The 19,080-nt window shown below is 41.1% G+C and overlaps 1 protein-coding gene across 1 annotated transcript; it reads left to right on the forward strand.

Moving 5' to 3' along the window:
- The first annotated feature begins 3,497 nt into the window (after nt 1–3,497).
- LOC138367086 (perlucin-like) lies at nt 3,498–11,159 on the forward strand. Its single transcript, XM_069328489.1, has 4 exons — nt 3,498–3,541; nt 6,299–6,505; nt 6,926–7,000; nt 9,820–11,159. Exons 1-4 carry the CDS (start codon nt 3,499–3,501, stop codon nt 9,990–9,992), a joined length of 498 nt encoding a protein of 165 aa, XP_069184590.1. The 5' UTR covers nt 3,498; the 3' UTR covers nt 9,993–11,159.
- The last annotated feature ends 7,921 nt before the right edge of the window (nt 11,160–19,080 follow it).

The raw sequence follows: 19,080 nt of genomic DNA on the forward strand, positions 1-19,080 counted from the left end.
CTTACACACAAACTTTCCCTCTCAAAAGTCCCGAACGCGAGCGGATTTGTATACCTCAAATGCGTCAATGACTGAGCGAACGGCGCGCAAGGTATCTTACACGAACGTAAACAAACCCTTCATAGTGAACGATCTGAATGACGCGCCAAATGTGTTCTGATAAGTTTGGTGACTCACTCTCTTTGCTTTCTACATAGTGTCTCTCTCTCTCTCATCTTTTTCTCTGTCACCTCTGTCCTTCTACTTTCTCTACTGTGTTTATCTGTTCTTTATCTACCGTTTCTACTCTGTTTATCTGTTATGTATCTATCTTTTCTATTCTGTCTATTATCTATCTACCTTTTCTTTCCTGTAACTTGCTTTAAACAAAACAAAGATATATACTTTTTTTCTGTACTCTATACTCTCTCTCTCTCTCTCTCTCTCTCTCTCTCCTCTCTCTCTCTCTCTCTCTCTCTCTCTCTCTCTCTCTCTCTCTCTCTCTCTCTCTCTCTCTCTCTCTCGCTAAGAGATACTGAACCACCTTAGTCGTCACCCAGAACCACGAGAACTTCACTTCCTCACCACGACAGCATCCGCTCCATTACTCACGACGCGGGAGAGATCTTGTCAAGCATCATAGCACGGCTCTGACAGATGTGAACCCCCTTCCATATTTGGTGGGGCAGGAAAGCCAAGAGCATCCTTAAGCTTCGATCGCAGATTGATTCGAAAACGTGTGGGATTGATGTGTGAAATGACACACATATCTAGCAGCTCTCTATGTACAAGCTCTCCGCCCAGCTTTCTCTCCATGACGTGAAGAAGAGAATGTGACAGCAAAACAGGGCCTCGCCTCAATTATCACTAATCATATAACAGTGAGGGAATGGGGCCGTACCCCCCCCCCCTCCCTCTGATGTTAACGGGCCAATTATACCTGTTGATCAGTCACCCCAGATACTGTTGATTATCCGCTTTCTGTTGCGAGAGGTCGACCTGTTGGTGGATATGATATTGTGTCAAAAAAAACTTATCCGTTTTCGCTGTGTTATTATTATTATTATTATTCGTGTTTACCTGCTTTAATATTCCTTTTTTTTAATTTCTCCATCTATTTTTAATATTTTTTTTATTTCCATGTTCTCTTTCGTCGCAATCTTTCTGATATATATTTTTAATTCTATCTATTCCTCTCCACTTTTACTCGTTTACACGCGGTCCCCCCCATTCCCCCATTGGCCTTTCACAGGATGCTACCCACAACAGCTGTCTAACTCCCGAATAGCAATTCAGGAGTTAACACGTCTGCAAGGCGAAGGGGAACATTGCCCAAACGGTTCTGTCCTGGTGTGGGAAGTGAACCTGAGACCTTTCGGCTGTGGCCCCACTGTGCTGGCTGTATCCTGTGTTACAGGACCAGGCCTGTTCTAGGTGAATATACACCGGGATTATTTATGTCGTGGACAATGCTCAGGACTAAAGTGTAATTGTTGTTCAGTAAGGCTTGAGTCTCAAGCCTTTTTTTAAACTGTCTTAACGACCCAACAGAGGCTGGTGTGTCAAGGCTCGTGGTGGTCTTAATGGCCAGTTCAGACCTTTCCATTCCTTCTTTACTTCCTAATCTTCATCGCCCTTTTTCTTTCTTTTATTCTGTTCTTTCTTTTAATCTTCTTAATTATCCTTCGCTTTTAATTTATCCTCCATATTCTTGTCTTCCAAAGTACTGATTTGTTCATCAAATTCTATTCTTCGTTTTTGATATTATTGAAATCTGTATAAAACATGAAATAATCAATGCCTATTTTTTTCTATAGATAAAGGAGCGGATCAGGCTTCCCAACCTCGTTGATATGTCAGTGCTGCCAACAGTTGAAACACGCACCCAGGCCTACCAACCCTAGTTACTGGTGCAGTGTTACCAAAGATTGAGGCTACATCAAAAGCTATCTGTTGTTGTGAAAGGGGGTCAGTACTGCCAACAGTGGAGGCACTCCCAGGCCTGCCAACCCTCGTGACAGGTACACTGATGACAGGTAGTTCAATAATACATGCCAAGACTACAGACATCTTCACCAACCATCATAAATAATCTCTTATGTCTTGCCATCTTGAAGATTAACAGATCAATCAACTGTAACATCATCGTTGTCCTAAACCAACCACAACAGCCAACTTTAACCTTGATTTGGATGCACAGGTCAGCTAGACATATCTCAGGTTAGTCTAATATATTATAGATTTACACAGGAAGGAAATTATCTTTGAGCTTGGCTTAAAAATCATCGTAGTAGCTCCAGACTTGAAAATTAGAAACCCAGAACTACCAATCTGTAAATGCAGAAACAGGGCTGCTAACTGTAATATACAGAAACAGGATTACCAACAGTAAATACAGAAACAGGGCTACCAACAGTAAATACAGAAACAGGGCTACCAACTGAGGATACAGTAATACTAACTGAAAGTGTTTCTCCAGGTTTACCAATTACAGTAAATATACAAGAGTTATAAACTACACATATTGACCTATTGCTCCCACCTCTAGATACAGAAAAAGAGCTCGCAATCCAAGATACATAAACAAGGCTCACAGCTGTAGGATACAGCAAAAGATGTAGCTCCAGTGTCACCAACCAGGGCTACAGAACAAACATTTCCTAACTGCAAAAATACAGCCAGTTCTACCAAGATATTGTGTCGAGAACCATTTTTGTTTTAATTGTTAAAATCGCTAAACATAGATTCGATTTTCCTTGACGAAAACTTGTCAGTCCATTTACTGTGCAATTAGGACAAGTAATGTACGAGAAAATGTGATCTTTTCACATTGATTAAATAATATTACACTCTTACTCGTCGTGGCCTATCGCATGAGATAATATTTTTTCCCCCTACGACCTGTGTGTAAATATATGAAAATAAAGATAACAAAAGTGTTGATATCATTGAAAGAATTTTGAATTAATAGAGAAAAAATTTCCTATATTGACCTGGAAATAATAGCATGAAAAATCTTAAAAAGAATAAATTATATGTTTAAGGTTCGTGATACGTGTATAAAGACATTCATACACGCTCAAGTTGACTGGGAAGTCTCCCAATCTGTCTCCTATTACCATGGGAGCCAGGGCTCATACAGGCCTACGTAGGGGTGATGATACCCGTAGGGCGCGTGAGCTGCAGTTACTGAAGCAGAGAGGAGAGGATTCGAACGAAGTTTCTGAGGAATAGCTATTGCCTTAGCGAAAGGCTCATGTTAAAGTGTGGTGAACCTTCCTATAGCGATCTGTGGGTGTGCAAGAACTCCTGCAACTGTATTTAGTTTTGAAGAGCCTTCAATGACAGCATGTAGGATTGAAGATGTTCCTGTGGCGATGTGTGGGCGTGAAGAGGTTTCTATGGCGACGTGTGGGCGTGAAGAGGTTTCCATGGCAACATGGTGGCATAGAGAAACTCCTATGTCAATGTGGAAGAGAGTGAGGCTGGCAGCGGTGGTCTTGATGGTGGTGGGTGGGGATGCTGGCGTCTCCAGCCCTTGGGAAGAAGAATGTATCTTCAAGTAAGTAGCACTAAACATGTGTTGTTGTATTGTTCATTGTGTGCTACTTGTGTGGGGCTGTCAGGTCGTGTCTGTCTCTGTCTCTCTCTCTCTCTCTCTCTCCTCTCTCTCTCTCTCTCTCTCTCTCTCTCTCTCTCTCTCTCTCTCTCTCTCTCTCTCTCTCTCTCTCTCTCTCTCTCTTTAACATTATATATTGAACTTAAAATCTCTGTAAATTATTTTATAATTGTTTATTTCTCTCAATTTCCTTCATCCTCTCCACTTCTGACACCCAAAATGCTTAATATAAAAGCAACTATTGATTTAGTCAAGACATATAAAGAGTCATGGTACATTAGGCAAGTATAGTACACAATACAGGTATTGTACACTATATAAATACACAAATAAATAAATAAATCAATGTATCATACACTATAAAGAAAAAACAATATGCAAATTAATTTAGATTCGGTATTTAGATTGCGCGAAACAGACCCATATACACAACACATTAAATCAGGGCAGGTAGACACCCTCCAAGACCAGCAGACCTCATCACCAGCTCTGCAGAACGCACTCACCCGAGCAACACAATGGAATTCCTTCTGGGCAGACCCCGTGAGACAAAGGCATATGCTGGAGGCTAAAATTCCCTCTGTGTTGCCTGGCTTGGGTAGCAGGAGGGGTTGAGAGTTTCCGGGAGAAAGTACAGCAGGAAAGTATAGAGGGAAAGTTGAGCGATGCAGGTGAGCAGTTACTGTGAGAAAACATGAGAGAGAGAGGAGAGAGAGAGAGAGAGAGGAGAGAGACGAGAGAGAGAGAGGAGAGAGAGAGAGAGAGAGAGAGCAGTCTCATGTGAACGTGCGCATGCGTGCTTGAAATCATAGAGAAAACATATTTAACTTTTGGGAGGTACTAGAGTGTGAGCAGTGGCCATATTGGAAGCTGGAGAGAGAGAGCGACGAGAGAAGATGAGCAGAGATAAGATGAGAGATTGGCTTCAGTAGAGATGCTGGAACGGAAAGGATAAGTTTGTGTTTCAGGGACGCTGTTTGCTTTGCTGGTTTCAAGGCTTTTTGTCTTGTTTAAGTGAGTCAGTGTGTGTGTGTGTGTGAAAGAGGTATTGATATTGTTCTTGTGGTTGTGCTAATGGTACTATCGGCAGTGTTGTTGGTGGAGATATTGAGAGTGGTGGTGATAGTGGTGGTGATAGTGGTGGTGTTGGAAGTGCTGATGCTGGAGACAGCGGCGTTAGAACAGGTAACGAAGCTGTGAAAGTGGTGGTAGTGGTGGAGGGGGAAGGGGGGGGGAGTGTGGGCGTGGTGTGGGGACTGGCGGTAGTGGAGCAAGAAATATAGCCCAAACCCCACATCGCTGTCAGCCATGATCACCCCTCACCCACCCCTCCTGCACCACCCTCGCGATCATACTAGGCAGCGCTCACCTCACCAACTTGCGGGTGTCACCTGCTCTTCACTCTCTGGCTAAGCTCACGACCCACACGTCATCAACGTACTATGGAAAATTCCTGGCCAGCACATATACGTTGAATAATGTTGAAGGGGAGAGAGAGCGAGAGAGAGAGAGAGAGAGAGAGAGAGAGAGAGAGAGAGAGAGAGAGAGAATGAGAAAGACAAAGAGAGTTATAGGAAAAAGATCGAGAGACAACGAGAGAAAGTGAGAGAGAGACAGAGTGAGAGTGAGAGTAAGTGAGAGAGTGAGAGACTGAGAAGGGAGGTAGGGACGGAACAGGAGGCCGAGAAGAAATCAGCGTCTGGGAAGTGTAACACATCTCACACATAATCACTACCATCAACGTTCCCATCAGCAAGGTCCCCGTAAAAAAAAACGTTCAGTTTCTCAACGTTTACCTCGGGGGAGGGGGGAGGGGGAGGCACTCAGAGCGGGGGCTCTAAGAGAGGAGAGAAGCACTCAGCTTCCTCCACAGAATCTACTCAACGTTTCTCAAGGTGTTCAGACAACACCAAGAAGAGTTTAATCGGAAACTAACACTGTAATGACCTATTAACATGTGATCTAGTTCACTGGGCAACATATTGTGACTTGGCACTCGTCTTAGGTGGAAACTGGGGCAACTGGAATCAATTAACCCATTTGGTGATTGTTATGGTCAGGTATCCAATGATCGGAGTGATTACAAGTATGTTGCTAGATCAGGTATAAATAGCTTGGTATGAGAGGGATTGAAATTGGTGAAAGTATCGTAATCGCTGCGTATAGTGATATATGTCGAACTCTCTCTCCCATCATATTGATGATATATGCCCGGGCTCTCTGTCCCACTATATTGATGATACATACCGGACTCTCTACCACTATATTGATGATACATACCGGACTCTCTACCACTATATTGATGATACATACCGGACTCTCTACCACTATAGTGATGATACATACCGGACTCTCTACCACTATATTGATGATACATACCTTACTCTCTACCACTATAGTGATGATACATACCGGACTCTCTACCACTATAGTGATGATACATACCGGACTCTCTACCACTATAGTGATGATACATACCGGACTCTCTACCACTATAGTGATGATACATACCGGACTCTCTACCACTATAGTGATGATACATACCGGACTCTCTACCACTATAGTGATGATACATACCGGACTCTCTACCACTATAGTGATGATACATACCGGACTCTCTACCACTATAGTGATGATACATACCTTACTCTCTACCACTATAGTGATGATATCAGCCACTAACTCTCTCCCTACCGACAGACGTGAGCCTATTACGACCCCAGCTCGTCCAGTCTTGCCCCATGGCCTTCCACAAGATAGGGACCAAATGCTACTTCTACGGCTACTTCCCCTTAAACTGGTTCCGTGCTGCGGAGTTCTGCCACTCCTTCGGCAACGGCGTCTCCCTGGCCACCATCGAGACGGCCCAAGAGAACCTCTACATCAAGAAGTGGCTGGCTGTTAATGGTGAGGAGTTTGGGTGAGGGGGAGAAAGGTTAGAGAGAGAGAGAGAGAGAGAGAGAGAGAGAGAGAGAGAGAGAGAGAGAGAGAGAGAGAGAGAGAGAGAGAGAGAGAGAGAGAGAGAGGGAGAGAGAGAGAGAGAGAGAAAGAGAGAGAGAGAGAGAGAGAGAGAGAGAGAGAGAGAGAGAGAGAGAGAGAGAGAGAGAGAGAGAGAGAGAGAGAGAGAGAAAGAGAGAGAGGGTGAAAGTTCACGACAGTGACCGTCCACAAGAGCACTAAACTCTAGGTTTCTCTTACCCATTTATATTACTAGTAAATAGAGGAGAGATATATATACACAATTTCTGAGAAATGCTCACCTCTAAGATGCAATATATTTATGATACTAAGACAGACAGGCTGACAGCACGACCTCCTCCCTTGCAGGAGATCACAACACGGGCGTGTGGGTGGGAGGCTCCGATAATGGTCACAGTGGCAAGTGGGCGTGGTTCCCTACAGGTGAGTCCCTACAGGTGGGCGTGGTTCCCTACAGGTGAGTCCCTACAGGTGGGCGTTGTTCCCTACAGGTGAGTCCCTACAGGTGGGCGTTGTTCCCTACAGGTGAGTCCCTACAGGTGGGCGTGGTTCCCTACAGGTGAGTCCCTACAGGTGGGCGTGGTTCCCTACAGGTGAGTCCCTACAGGTGGGCGTGGTTCCCTACAAGTGGGCGTGCTTCCCTACAGGTGAGTCCCTACAGGTGGGCGTGGTTCCCTACAGGTGAGTCCCTACAGGTGAGCGTGGTTCCCTACAGGTGAGTCCCTTCAGGTGGGCGTGGTTCCCTACAGTATATATATATATATATATTAGTATATTTTGGTAGCAGTCTTTCCTGTAGACATATATTATTAAATATGACCGAAAAAGTAAGATTAATAATTCTAACACGAATTTAACACTATACCCCCTATTAGACTATTTTACAGGAACTTCTTTTCCACAGCTCATAAAACGGAGGAAAGGGTCCTGAAAGATATTGTTAATAGGAACGTTATCCCTACAGACAAAAATCAGAGGATACAACTGACGATTTACTATAAAACCAGAAAAACGGCCAGCCTACTCATGAGAAACTCTCCAGACACAAAACAGAACGCTTTAAAAGAGACTAACGTCGTCTATGCCTTCAAATGCCCACTTGGGGATTGTAAGCTCCAAAAAACCCAGTATATAGGCAAGACAACAACATCTCTTTCTAGGCGTTTAACGATGCATAAGCAACAGGGCTCCATTAAGGAACATATAATCTCTTCCCATAACCAAACCATCGCCAGAGAAATCCTAGTAAACAACACAGAAATCATCGATAGATACAGCGATAGCAGGCGGCTTGACGTTTGCGAGGCACTACACATCAAGAAGTCAACACCAGCAATCAACAGCCAATTATTGCACAACTATATTCTACCCACCTCAAGACTCCGCTCCAATATAGAAGCATCAAGAAATATGGACCAATAGGCTTTCTACAAACACTTCTATTCAATACCCAATGTTTCGTGTTCTGTCTTGTGTTGATACTTTTAATACCCTATTAATATCCCCTCATGTTCTGTCTTGTGTTAATGCCACATCACTATATGCCACGTCATCCCTCCCACCTCACTCAAATGTAGATATAATAGCAGAGATACGTAAGTTCTAATCAGTTGTGTATTTGTGAAGTCTTTGAAAATGTAATAAGTTTTACGAAACGCGCCCGTGTCGCGTCAGACTAGAAATAAAAATGAATTTTGGAGAAGTGATTTTTGATTTACCTCCAACAGTGAAGCGTAATGTACGAAAGATTGAGAAAATTCGTGTTAGAATTATTAATCTTACTTTTTCGGTCATATTTAATAATATATAATATATATATATATATATATATATATATATATATATATATATATATATATATATATATGTCGTACCTAATAGCCAGAACTCACTTTTCAGCCTACTATTCAAGGCCCGATTTGCCTAATAAGCCAAGTTTTCCTGAATTAATATATTTACTATAATTTTTTTCTTATGAAATGATAAAGTAACCCTTTTCTCTATGTATGAGGTCAATTTTTTTTTATTGGAGTTAAAATTAACGTAGATATATGACCGAACCTAACCAACCCTACCTAACCTAACCTAACCTATATTTATAGGTAAGGTTAGGTTAGGTAGCCAAAAAAAGTTAGGTTAGGTTAGGTTAGGTAGGTTAGGTAGACGAAAAAACATCAATTCATGAAAACTTGGCTTATTAGGCAAATCGGGCCTTGAATAGTAGGCTGAGAAGTGCGTTCTGGCTATTAGGTACGACATATATAATATATATATATATATATATATATATATATATATATATATATATATATATATATTCACCCTTTTCCATTTACATTCACCCTTTACCCCTTTACATTCACCCTTTATCCATGCAGAATACCCATACAATATATTTTTATATCATACCTATATAACATATATTATACAACATGCCTATATACAACCTCTGAAAAACTTTCCTCTACACATCCTTACACTTTCAAGATACTTGATAGGTAATGAGAAAATTCTTTGGAGATTTTCAGGGGATTCGAACCAGCGTGCTAGTGGTTCTCAGACGCTTGCCTTATCCCTCACTGCCATGAATCCCGACATAGCTCCTAAATATATTATCATTTCGTTGTTGTAATTTCTTTTGGGTTATGAACATTAAACTATTGCAAGAAATAATTTATAAATTATATTTTTTTTACTTTTACGTTTGAATTATTATTAATTATTAACTTATGTTAAAATGTAGTTCTGTGTATTATGTTTTTCTTCATATTATATATGTTACATAATTATTTGCTATGCTACAATCCTCCTGATTATTAATTGAATACAACTGAACTCACAAAAAGATACAGCATACATCTCTCAGTGTATATATGGTGTATATACACTAAGAGGTGTATCCTGTTTCTCGGTGTTTATATATATATATATAATATATATATATATATATATATATATATATATATATATACATACATACTTTCTTGAGCATGGATTCTCCCCGGGAAGTATTTAAAATCTGAGTGGAGGGAATTTTACCCAGAGAAAGAATGTCAGTCTGGGAAGGAACTTCAAGCTGGGAAAGAATGTCCTCTGAGGAGACCAAGGATCGCAAGGGTAAATATGTGACCTGGGGCTCTGAGAACCTCTGCTCTAGAGGTTTAAACTAAGGTTAAAGCTTGAAAGGCTTTAAGCTCAACACCAAATTAAGTCTGACGTCCTTCTCCTCCTCCTGTGGTCAGGTCAGCTGGTGGACTTCACCAACTGGGGACCCTCTCAGCCCAGCGGCGACGACCAGCACTGTATGTACATGGTAGGGGGACTCCTCGGCTACCAGTGGGCCGACTTTCATTGCGACTTCGACATGCACTTCCTTTGTGAACACGGAGTGAACACGATCAAACCCTGGAGGTAACTCTTGATGACTGTTCGGGTGAAAGCTACCGGTGATAGTCCTTTACAAAGGTACTGGTGATACTCATGGTGAATGTTATCGGTGGTAGTCCATGGTGAAAGCTACCGGTGATTGTCCTGGAGGTACCTACCAATACCAGCCCATGATAAGGTTACCAGACCCATCTTAAGTCAATATGATGTTGGTTATTCCAAAGTAGTTACCTCCTTGTCATCCAGTTCACTATAAGTTTGCCTTATAGTGAACTGCCACAACTTGCGGTGAACTACATCTTAACTCATACAGTTAAGACCTTAGGAATCTTACCATAAAATAGACATCAGTTCTAAGGGAAAAGTGCAGACAAGGATGATAAAATGATTCCTGAACATTTTAAGGACCTTTCTAGTGAAGAAAAAAAAAACTCATTTTATATTCCATAGATGAATGGTGTGTGTGTGTTGTTATAACCTTATCAAGTATATTTGTATATCTGCGAGTCCAATAATTTAATATTTTTCTGGTTTTTGGAATCTGAGTTGAAATTTGGGAAGACTTTTTAAATTAGACGGTGCATTTCATTTTGCTATATTCCAAAGACTGTATTTAACATACGGGAAGGGGAGAGGGTATTGTAGTTTTGTAGTAACATATTGTAGTTTTGTAGTAACATATTGTAGTTTTGTAGTAACATATTGTAGTTTTTGTATATGGCAGGAACCCTCTGTTTCCCTTATGTTTCCTTTTGTAAATATCTACTTGCTATAATTTAATGTATTTCTTGTGTAAATATTTACATACTATAGTTAGATGTATTTCTTGTGTAAATATATTCAGGCTACAGTTCCAAATGTTATCTATGTAGCTATTTACATAATATAGTTCAATATGTTCCTTGTGTGAATATTTACATGTAGTAGTTCCATATATTAATTGTGTAAATATTTACATGCTATATAGTTCCTTGTGTTCCCTGTGTAAATATTTACATAATTTTTTAATTTTATGTTATAGTTCCTTGTGTAAATATTTAAGTCTAAAGTCCATATATAAAATACGTCTCTCAGTGATTCATGATATTGCTTAAGTTTTACGTAAAAATGAACTTATAATTGTAGAACAAAGAGTTTGAAGTAGCACGGGCTATGGTGAGCCCGCAGTGGAATTTAATGAACTTATAAAAAGAATTTTCAGCTATTTTATTCCATACAATTGAAAATGCCAAGAACATACCATATTTTTATGTTACTACGTGCTGCATTTTGCACGTATTAAAAATAGACTTTATTGAATAGATAGACTTTACATATTTTTATTATTAAAATGTAGGTTTATATATGATATTGACTGCCTTGATTATTCTGCAAAGAATGAAAGGGTTAGTCAGCCATCTTCAGTTTTCTGAATCTAACCTTTTAATGGGGAATCTGTCATAGATGATGTAAAAGTATCCTGTTTACATGTGATAACACCTGATGTCCTGTTTACACGTGATAACACCTGATGTCCTGTTTACACGTGGTAACACCTGTTGTCCAGTTTACAATTGTGCGTTAAAATCTAATATAAAAAGTGTGCCTCCGCTGATCACTCCTTAATATTTACTAATAAAAAACTCTGTATTCGTATTTACAACTAATTGTAAACAATTGTTATGTCTGCAGTAGTGATCGTAGATGAACTGAACAATGCTAATCCTGAGAATCCTAATTGATTAAGGTCTACAGAACTACAGAACTAACAGCTCATCAAACAAGAAAATGTAAGGCTGATAGACTAGATCAAACATATTCATAAAATTCAAAATCTAAGATATTCAAAATTGTTCCGGAAGTGTCAGTCAATTTATATGGACAAGACGACAAGGGTCGTGTCGTTTGTCACAGTTACTAAGTTGTTGACTGCCTGGGAAATCATTTTCATTGCATATCTGTTTAATTTGTGATTTTCTTTTCCTGTTAAGGCAATGTTTATTGAAATCGTAAGCTATGACCATTAGAAATCTCATCAGAGAAAATGTCTCTGACCTCCAGCTTCATAGAAAACTGTTTATTGGGAAATATTTAAGGCCTAACCAAACTAAATATTGCATCTTCAGTACAGAGCGTAATATCATGCGACCAATAAGTGCATGAAAGGCAAAGAATTAAAAGAAATAAGGATACAACAACGGATATATTAATTAAAACAAAATTCGAAAGAAAAATGAGACAATGATAAAATAGACGATGACAAATATTATTAACACGACATATTAGGGGGTCGATAAAAATTAGAACCAATGTGAAATACATATTATTTTGTTTGTTATTGTAAGTCCCATTAATGACACTATGTAAACGACACATCTAACACTTTATGTAGGGCATACGTAAATCTGTGTACCTATGTATTTATATATGTAGGTTAGATTAGCATTTTTAAAGGACTACAATCACCTTCTGTGGTTGATTGTTCAATGTAAACTATAAGTTTAACAGATCTCTCACCCTGTCCATGGAGGACAGAAGAAAATGTATATATGCTGGTTAGCATTGTAAATGTCTGGCCACGTCTGTGGTAGAGAATAAAAAAAAAAAATTCCTCCGTCACTATGAACACCTCCCTCCCCCCCTCCCTCTGGCTCTCCTCCACCCTCACCCCCCACCACCCCGACGAATCCCAACCCTCTCCAACCCCCCGACCCCTTTCCTCCCCCCAGGTACCCCCTTCCTCGCCCGTGGGTGAACCATTTACAGAGTTCTGATTCGAACAGAAGCGGTCAGCGAAGCACTGTTCGAACGTCATCAATTGTGAGACGTGTGTAAACAGTTTTTCATTCGTAAACAAGGGGTTTGGCAACTGGATTAACGGGCATTTGGGCTTTGTTTTTGAAGACGGGCTGGTATTTTTCTTACGTTGGTGAATCATTTACAGACTAAGTAAGCTATTTGAGCACAGAGCTGTCTTCTGCGAAGCACTGTTCGAGAAATGTTCAAAAGTCATCAGGTGTGAGTCGTGTGTTAACAGTTCTTCATTTATTAACCAACCCGTCCTCCAAACAAAGGTCAAAGTTCATTCCATGCACCCGCCGAACCTCCTGTTTATGAATGAAAAACGGTTTACACACGATTCACAACTGATGACGTTCGAACACTTCCGGAAAAAGTGCTTCGCTGTCGACTTTTGTTCGAACTACAACGCTACAATGTAAATGCTTCACCCACGTACTACAAATACAAATAATCGCCAACAGAACCCAAACACCTAACCTAACCAATGTCTAAATATGCACAATATGCTAATATAAAATATTTATATTTGAGAAAATTCATATTTTGAACGAACAGCATATTAAAATTGACAAATACGTCTTTGGGGTCGACCGCTGGATGGAATGGACTTGATATGAGGACGGGGTTTTTATAAACAAGAGGTTTGACTGTGGGATTAACGAGCATTTGGCCCTTGTTGTTGATGACGGACTGCCTCCCACGTTAAGTCAGCGACGTGGGAGCAACCAACCCATGGTGCCACCCCCCCCCCCCCTCCCTTTACGTCAATCCAGTAATGTGGGAGCAACAAGCCAGTGTCAAGAGCTTTCATGAGAAAGAACGTGGCGCTAATAACCCCATTAAGGTTGTTGGCTGAATGAAGAGTCAGCCTCTAATTGGCTGCTTAAAAATAGTCAAGGTTGTACAGTGGAAAAGCGTTGCTTCAGTACAGACAGACATGCAGCTGTAACCAGCGCACGTCACTGACTGTATCGTTGTATTATTCTATTTGTGCGTGATGTGAGTTAATACGCGGTGTATTATAGCTCGAGTGTGACAGTCATGTACTCCTGTGATTCCGTGAGTACTGAATTATTCTTTAATGTGTTCACTACACAAGTTTCTCACTTGTTCTCACGTCTGTTTTCGTCCACTCCTTAATCCACGTTTATAGTTCAAAGTCGTTTATTAACATTCATTACATGAATGGTGAAGGGACGACGACGTTTCGGTCCTACCTGGACCATTCTCAAGTCGACAATCGACCTGAGAATGGTCTGGTCAACATGCTGTAATCAAAGCAGTTTTCTCAAATACTTGAATATCTTCGTATATTATCACTTTGTTTACAAACGTAGGTTAGGATAAGTTAGGTTCGTTAAGGGTTTTTTTGTTATTTTATCGGTCATTTTCGTGTATTTTGTGTAGAGGACGGGCTGCGTAAGGCCCCAAGCTGGGCATCAAACGAGGCAATATGATTTTTTGAGATTCAATTCGCCTCGTCCAAACAGAGTCCGTCCTTAGAAAAGTTAGTTAGTTTAGTTCATTTATTATGCACCCCATACCCATCTTGTGGGCGGTAGTGGAAAGGATTACAGAGGCATATAATGGGCTCAGGGACTGAACCCCACAATTCGTTTATAGCTAAGAGCAAACGATAAATTCATTTTTTTTTTCTGGCGTTGGAATAAGAACCGGTGCACACAGAAATCACAATAGCGTGATGCATCAAATGAACAAATCCACGTCCATTAAGACAGCGTCTGGGATGCTCTCGGACGTAGGTTCGAATCCTCGTCACGGCTCTTGTGGATTTGTTCAAGAACCGGTGTTTTCTCAAATACATATTAATATTAAAAAATATCGAGAATATAATATATAACAATATTAATTTATATTTGAGAAAATTCCTATTTTGAACAACATGTTAAAATTGACGAATGTGTCTTTGGGGTCAACCGCTGGATGGAATGGACTTGGTATGAGGACGGCTTGCAATATTTTCTCGCAAATAAATCACGTTTATGTGACATGATTCTGTACCTTAATATTAGTACATAGTATGGATCAGAACATGGACCTTGGTTAGCTTATATTAGGATTTTTGTATTCACTTGTAATTATTTGTATCAGGAGAAAGTGCCAAGCCATTACGACTATATAGCACTTGGTCAGGATAAGGATTAGGGATGAGACGGGGGCGGGGAAGGAATGGTGCCCAACCATTTGGACGGTAGAGCGACGGTCTCGTTTCATGCAGGTTGGAGTTCATTAACCGACCGTCCAAGTGGTTGGACACCATTCCTTTCCCTCCCCCCCCCCCCATTCCTAATCCTTATCCTGACTCCTTCCAAGTGCTATATAGCCGTTATGGCTTGGCATTTTCCCCCCTGATAGTTATCTATCTACCTCTTTTATCCTCTATAATACCCATTTTATCGTTTATACTATCCTTTATCCCATATATTACCTTTTATCCCATTTATTCCCCTTTTCTCCCCTCACAATCCATCTCTTTCCCCTCGTCCCCAGAGGCTGCCACAACTGACAGGCGGTTGATAGCACCATTCCCTGTCCACCACCGGCGTGGACACACACACACACACACACACACACACGTACAACAAGCAATCACTCACATATACACGCAGGTAAATATGTAAACAAACATGCATACACGTAAACAATTTTATATTCGTTCACACACACACACGCACGCTCGCGTAAGCAGGCGAGTAGGCAGCGCTCTGGGTTCGTAGTCCTAAGGGGCCCGGGTTCGATTCCCGGCCAAAGAAGAGACAAATGGGCAGTTTCTTTCGCCTGATGCACCTGTATATCTAGCAGTAAATAGGTATACTTGGGATTTAGATAGCTGCTACGGACTACATCCTGTTAGAGAGAAATATATATATATAGTAACTATAATATAGAATAGGTCGGGAGTGAGAATATTAGAAACCCGTTTGTTAGAAAGGTGGGGCCCAAGAGCTTGCAGCTCGATCCTGCAAGCGCAAATAGTAGACACATCAAGATGTTTGACACAGAGATGGGCTATAAGGATATGGGGAATGACAGGGCAGGCATAGACGCTTGACACACAGATGTCAGGAATGACAGGGCAGGCATAGACGCTTGACACACAGATGTCAGGAATGACAGGGCAGGCAGGAACGTCTGGCACCCAACTGAGCCGCAGTAAGGACGGCAGTAAGGGGATATATTCACCCTATACCTGGAGTTTACCTGGGATTTACCTGGGATTTACCTGGGATTTACCTGGGATTTACCTGGGATTTACCTGGGGTTTATCTGGGGTTAATCTGGGGTTTTCCTTGGGTTCTTCTAAGCCTAAGTCCGGCCTGGGGCCAGGCTTGACTTGTAATAACTTACCAAACAACACTTTCTTGGAGTGTTGGCCCCACATATCCAACTAAAGGATATGTGACATATCCTTTATTCCAGACAATATCATTCGCGCTCGTCTACGTCAAGCCAATTAATATATAGTCAATCATGGCGGTGTGTCCAGGATATATCATGCTGAACTACATTCAAAGTTGTTGCTTCTTTGTATTCTAGTGTTTCTAAGTCATGCTCGTCAGTGTCTCTTATTCTAGAAATGAGCTTCGTATCTCAGTGGGAGACCTCTTAATTTTTTCCTCTCTCTCTCTCTCTCTCTCTCTCTCTCTCTCTCTCTCTCTCTCTCTCTCTCCTCTCTCTCTCTCTCTCTCTCTCTCTCTCTCTCTCTCTCAAATATCGCTAGTTCTTCAGGTTCTTATACGAATAAATGTTCTCCATTCGAAATTCCATAAATTTTTATTTTTAATAAGTACGTAAATTTGCTGCTTCAAACAAATAGATGTAAATTAATTCTTCTGTTGCATACGCAACCTGCCAAATATGGTAATGGGGAGCTAATTTATGACTGCAAGAATACTGTAATAATATGGGGGTGTTGATGGTGAAATTGGTGGTGATGTTGGTGACTGTTAGTGATGGTGTCGATGAGGATGAGGACTTAATAGATCCCTAATGATCATAATACAATAACACTGTCAAATGCGCGGGCTCACCATAGCCCCTGCTACTTAGAACATTTTGTTCCAGGTAGTGAATCTTAAACAATAACTGTCAAATGAAAGAAATACCCAACAGAAAACGAGGAAATCAAACCAAAGACTAATTAAAACACGTAAACATAAAGTATTCCATAAACTTATTCCATAAAAATAAAGAGAAAGAGAGAGAAAAGCAATTTAGGTGCTCTTTAAGGCTGTAACACTTGGGATCGAGTAATGGCCGTGACTCATAACTTAAGACCAATGACTGAGAATTAATATTTCACGACACATTTTTTGGAGACATTGCTTAGTGAGTAATGAATGAATGGAGGCAAGCAAGCTGTTTGGTCCTGCAATTTGCATATGATTAATATTCTTTGTGAATAAATAGAATGTCACAGTAATTTGTTATGGCTATAATTTGTTTTGTGTTATATTGTAATTTATATTCATACACGAAAACCTACATAATACATACACATGCGTGTCAACGACAGCAGCAAACACCAAACACACACACACACACACACACACACACACACACACACACACACAGACACACACACTCACACCAGAGAAGATGTGATAAATGGATGGTATTATACAGAGAGTGTGAGAGAGGGATATATAGAGAGAGAGAGTGTGAGAGAGGGATATATACAGAAGATGAGAGAGATAGAGAGAGAAGAGAGGTGTGTACAGGACAGGAATGGATGAGCTCTGATCAAGCAAGTCTGGTGAAGCTCTTGATTAGATCCGTGAAGTTTAGGGCTTGTTTACGAATGAGGAGACGAAGGAAGAGATGGAAGTGGAGGAGGTTGAGAGAGTGAGGGGGAACAAGGAACGGGAGGAGAAGATGTAGTGGGAAGATAAAAAAGATATGTAAGGGGAGGAGGTGACAGGAAAATAGAATGCAGAGAGAAATTTAGTGAAGAAGTTAGAGCAGAGGACCTAAAATGAGGAAGCAAAGGAGAAATACAATAAAAGGTAAGAAGCAAGAGCAGGAGGAAGACAATGCAAGAGAGAACGAGGAAGCAGAATTGGTGACGCAGAAGATGAGAAATTGAAGTCGAATCTCGTAAAGTGGACAATCAGCCTCAGTGTTATATCAAAAGGTTTAAAGTAAGGCACTAAAAAGTAAGATTAAGTGAGGGGTGCGTTTCGTGTCTGTGTGTGTGGGGGTGGAGGGAGGGTGGAGGGGGGGGCTTTTGAATATGTATGTGTGTGTTCGCGTATGGGGTGGGGGGGGGAGGAAGGAAACTGTGAGGTATAAGCACCAAGCCATTACGACTATATAGCACTTGGAAGAGGTCAGAGGATGGGACGGGGAGGGGAAGGAATGGTGCCCAACCACTTGGACGGTCGGGGATTGAACACCGACTTGCATGAGGCGAGATCGTCTGACTACCGTCCAAAAGGGGAAGAGTGTGTGTGTGTACTTACCTAGTTGCCTAGTTGCACTTACCTAGTTGTGCTTACGGGGGTTGAGCTCTGGCTCTTTGGTCCCGCCTCTCAACTGTCAATCAACTGGTGTACAGGTTCCTGAGCCTACTGGGCTCTATCATATTTACACTTGAAACTGTGTATGGAGTCAGCCTCCACCACATCACTGCCTAATGCATTCCATTTGTCTACTACTCTGACACTGAAAAAATTATTTCTAATGTTTCTATGGCTTATTTGGGCACTCACTTTCAACCTGTGCCCCCTAGTGCGTGTGCCCCTTGTGTTAAAAAGTCTGTCTTTATCTACCTTATCAATTCCTCTGAGAATCTTGTATGTGATGATCATCTCCCCCCTAACTCTTTTGTCTCCCAGTAACGTGAGGTTTAATTCAGATGTACTCACCTATTTGTACTTACCTATTTGTGCTTACGGGGGTTGAGCTCTGGCTCTTTGGTCCTGCCTCTCAACTGTCATTCAACTGGTGTACAGATTCCTGAGCCTACTGGGTGTGTGTGTGTGTGTGTGTGTGTGTGTGTGTGTGAGTGTGCGTGTGTGTGTGTGCAGATAGGCCTATTAAAACGCAATAAGCGAAACAAAATTTAAGTCGCATTAAGCCCATTTTACGAGCCAGACAGTAATTCTATAATGCCACTTTAATCTAGTTTGTCGTCGGCATCTCTGGTTATAGCGTCTGTGTCCGCTATAACCGGGGGAGGCTCGCTGCTAATTAGCATATACAGTGGAACACCGAATGCAATTGTGTTTCCTTCCTTGAAACAAAAACATGTATGCGTGCGAAATGTCTTAACAGCGGTCTCTTCATTGTTGAAATGATCAAGCTGCTCGAGG

Source organism: Procambarus clarkii, chromosome 2 (genome assembly GCF_040958095.1).
Source record: "Procambarus clarkii isolate CNS0578487 chromosome 2, FALCON_Pclarkii_2.0, whole genome shotgun sequence".
Lineage (NCBI taxonomy): Eukaryota > Metazoa > Arthropoda > Malacostraca > Decapoda > Cambaridae > Procambarus > Procambarus clarkii.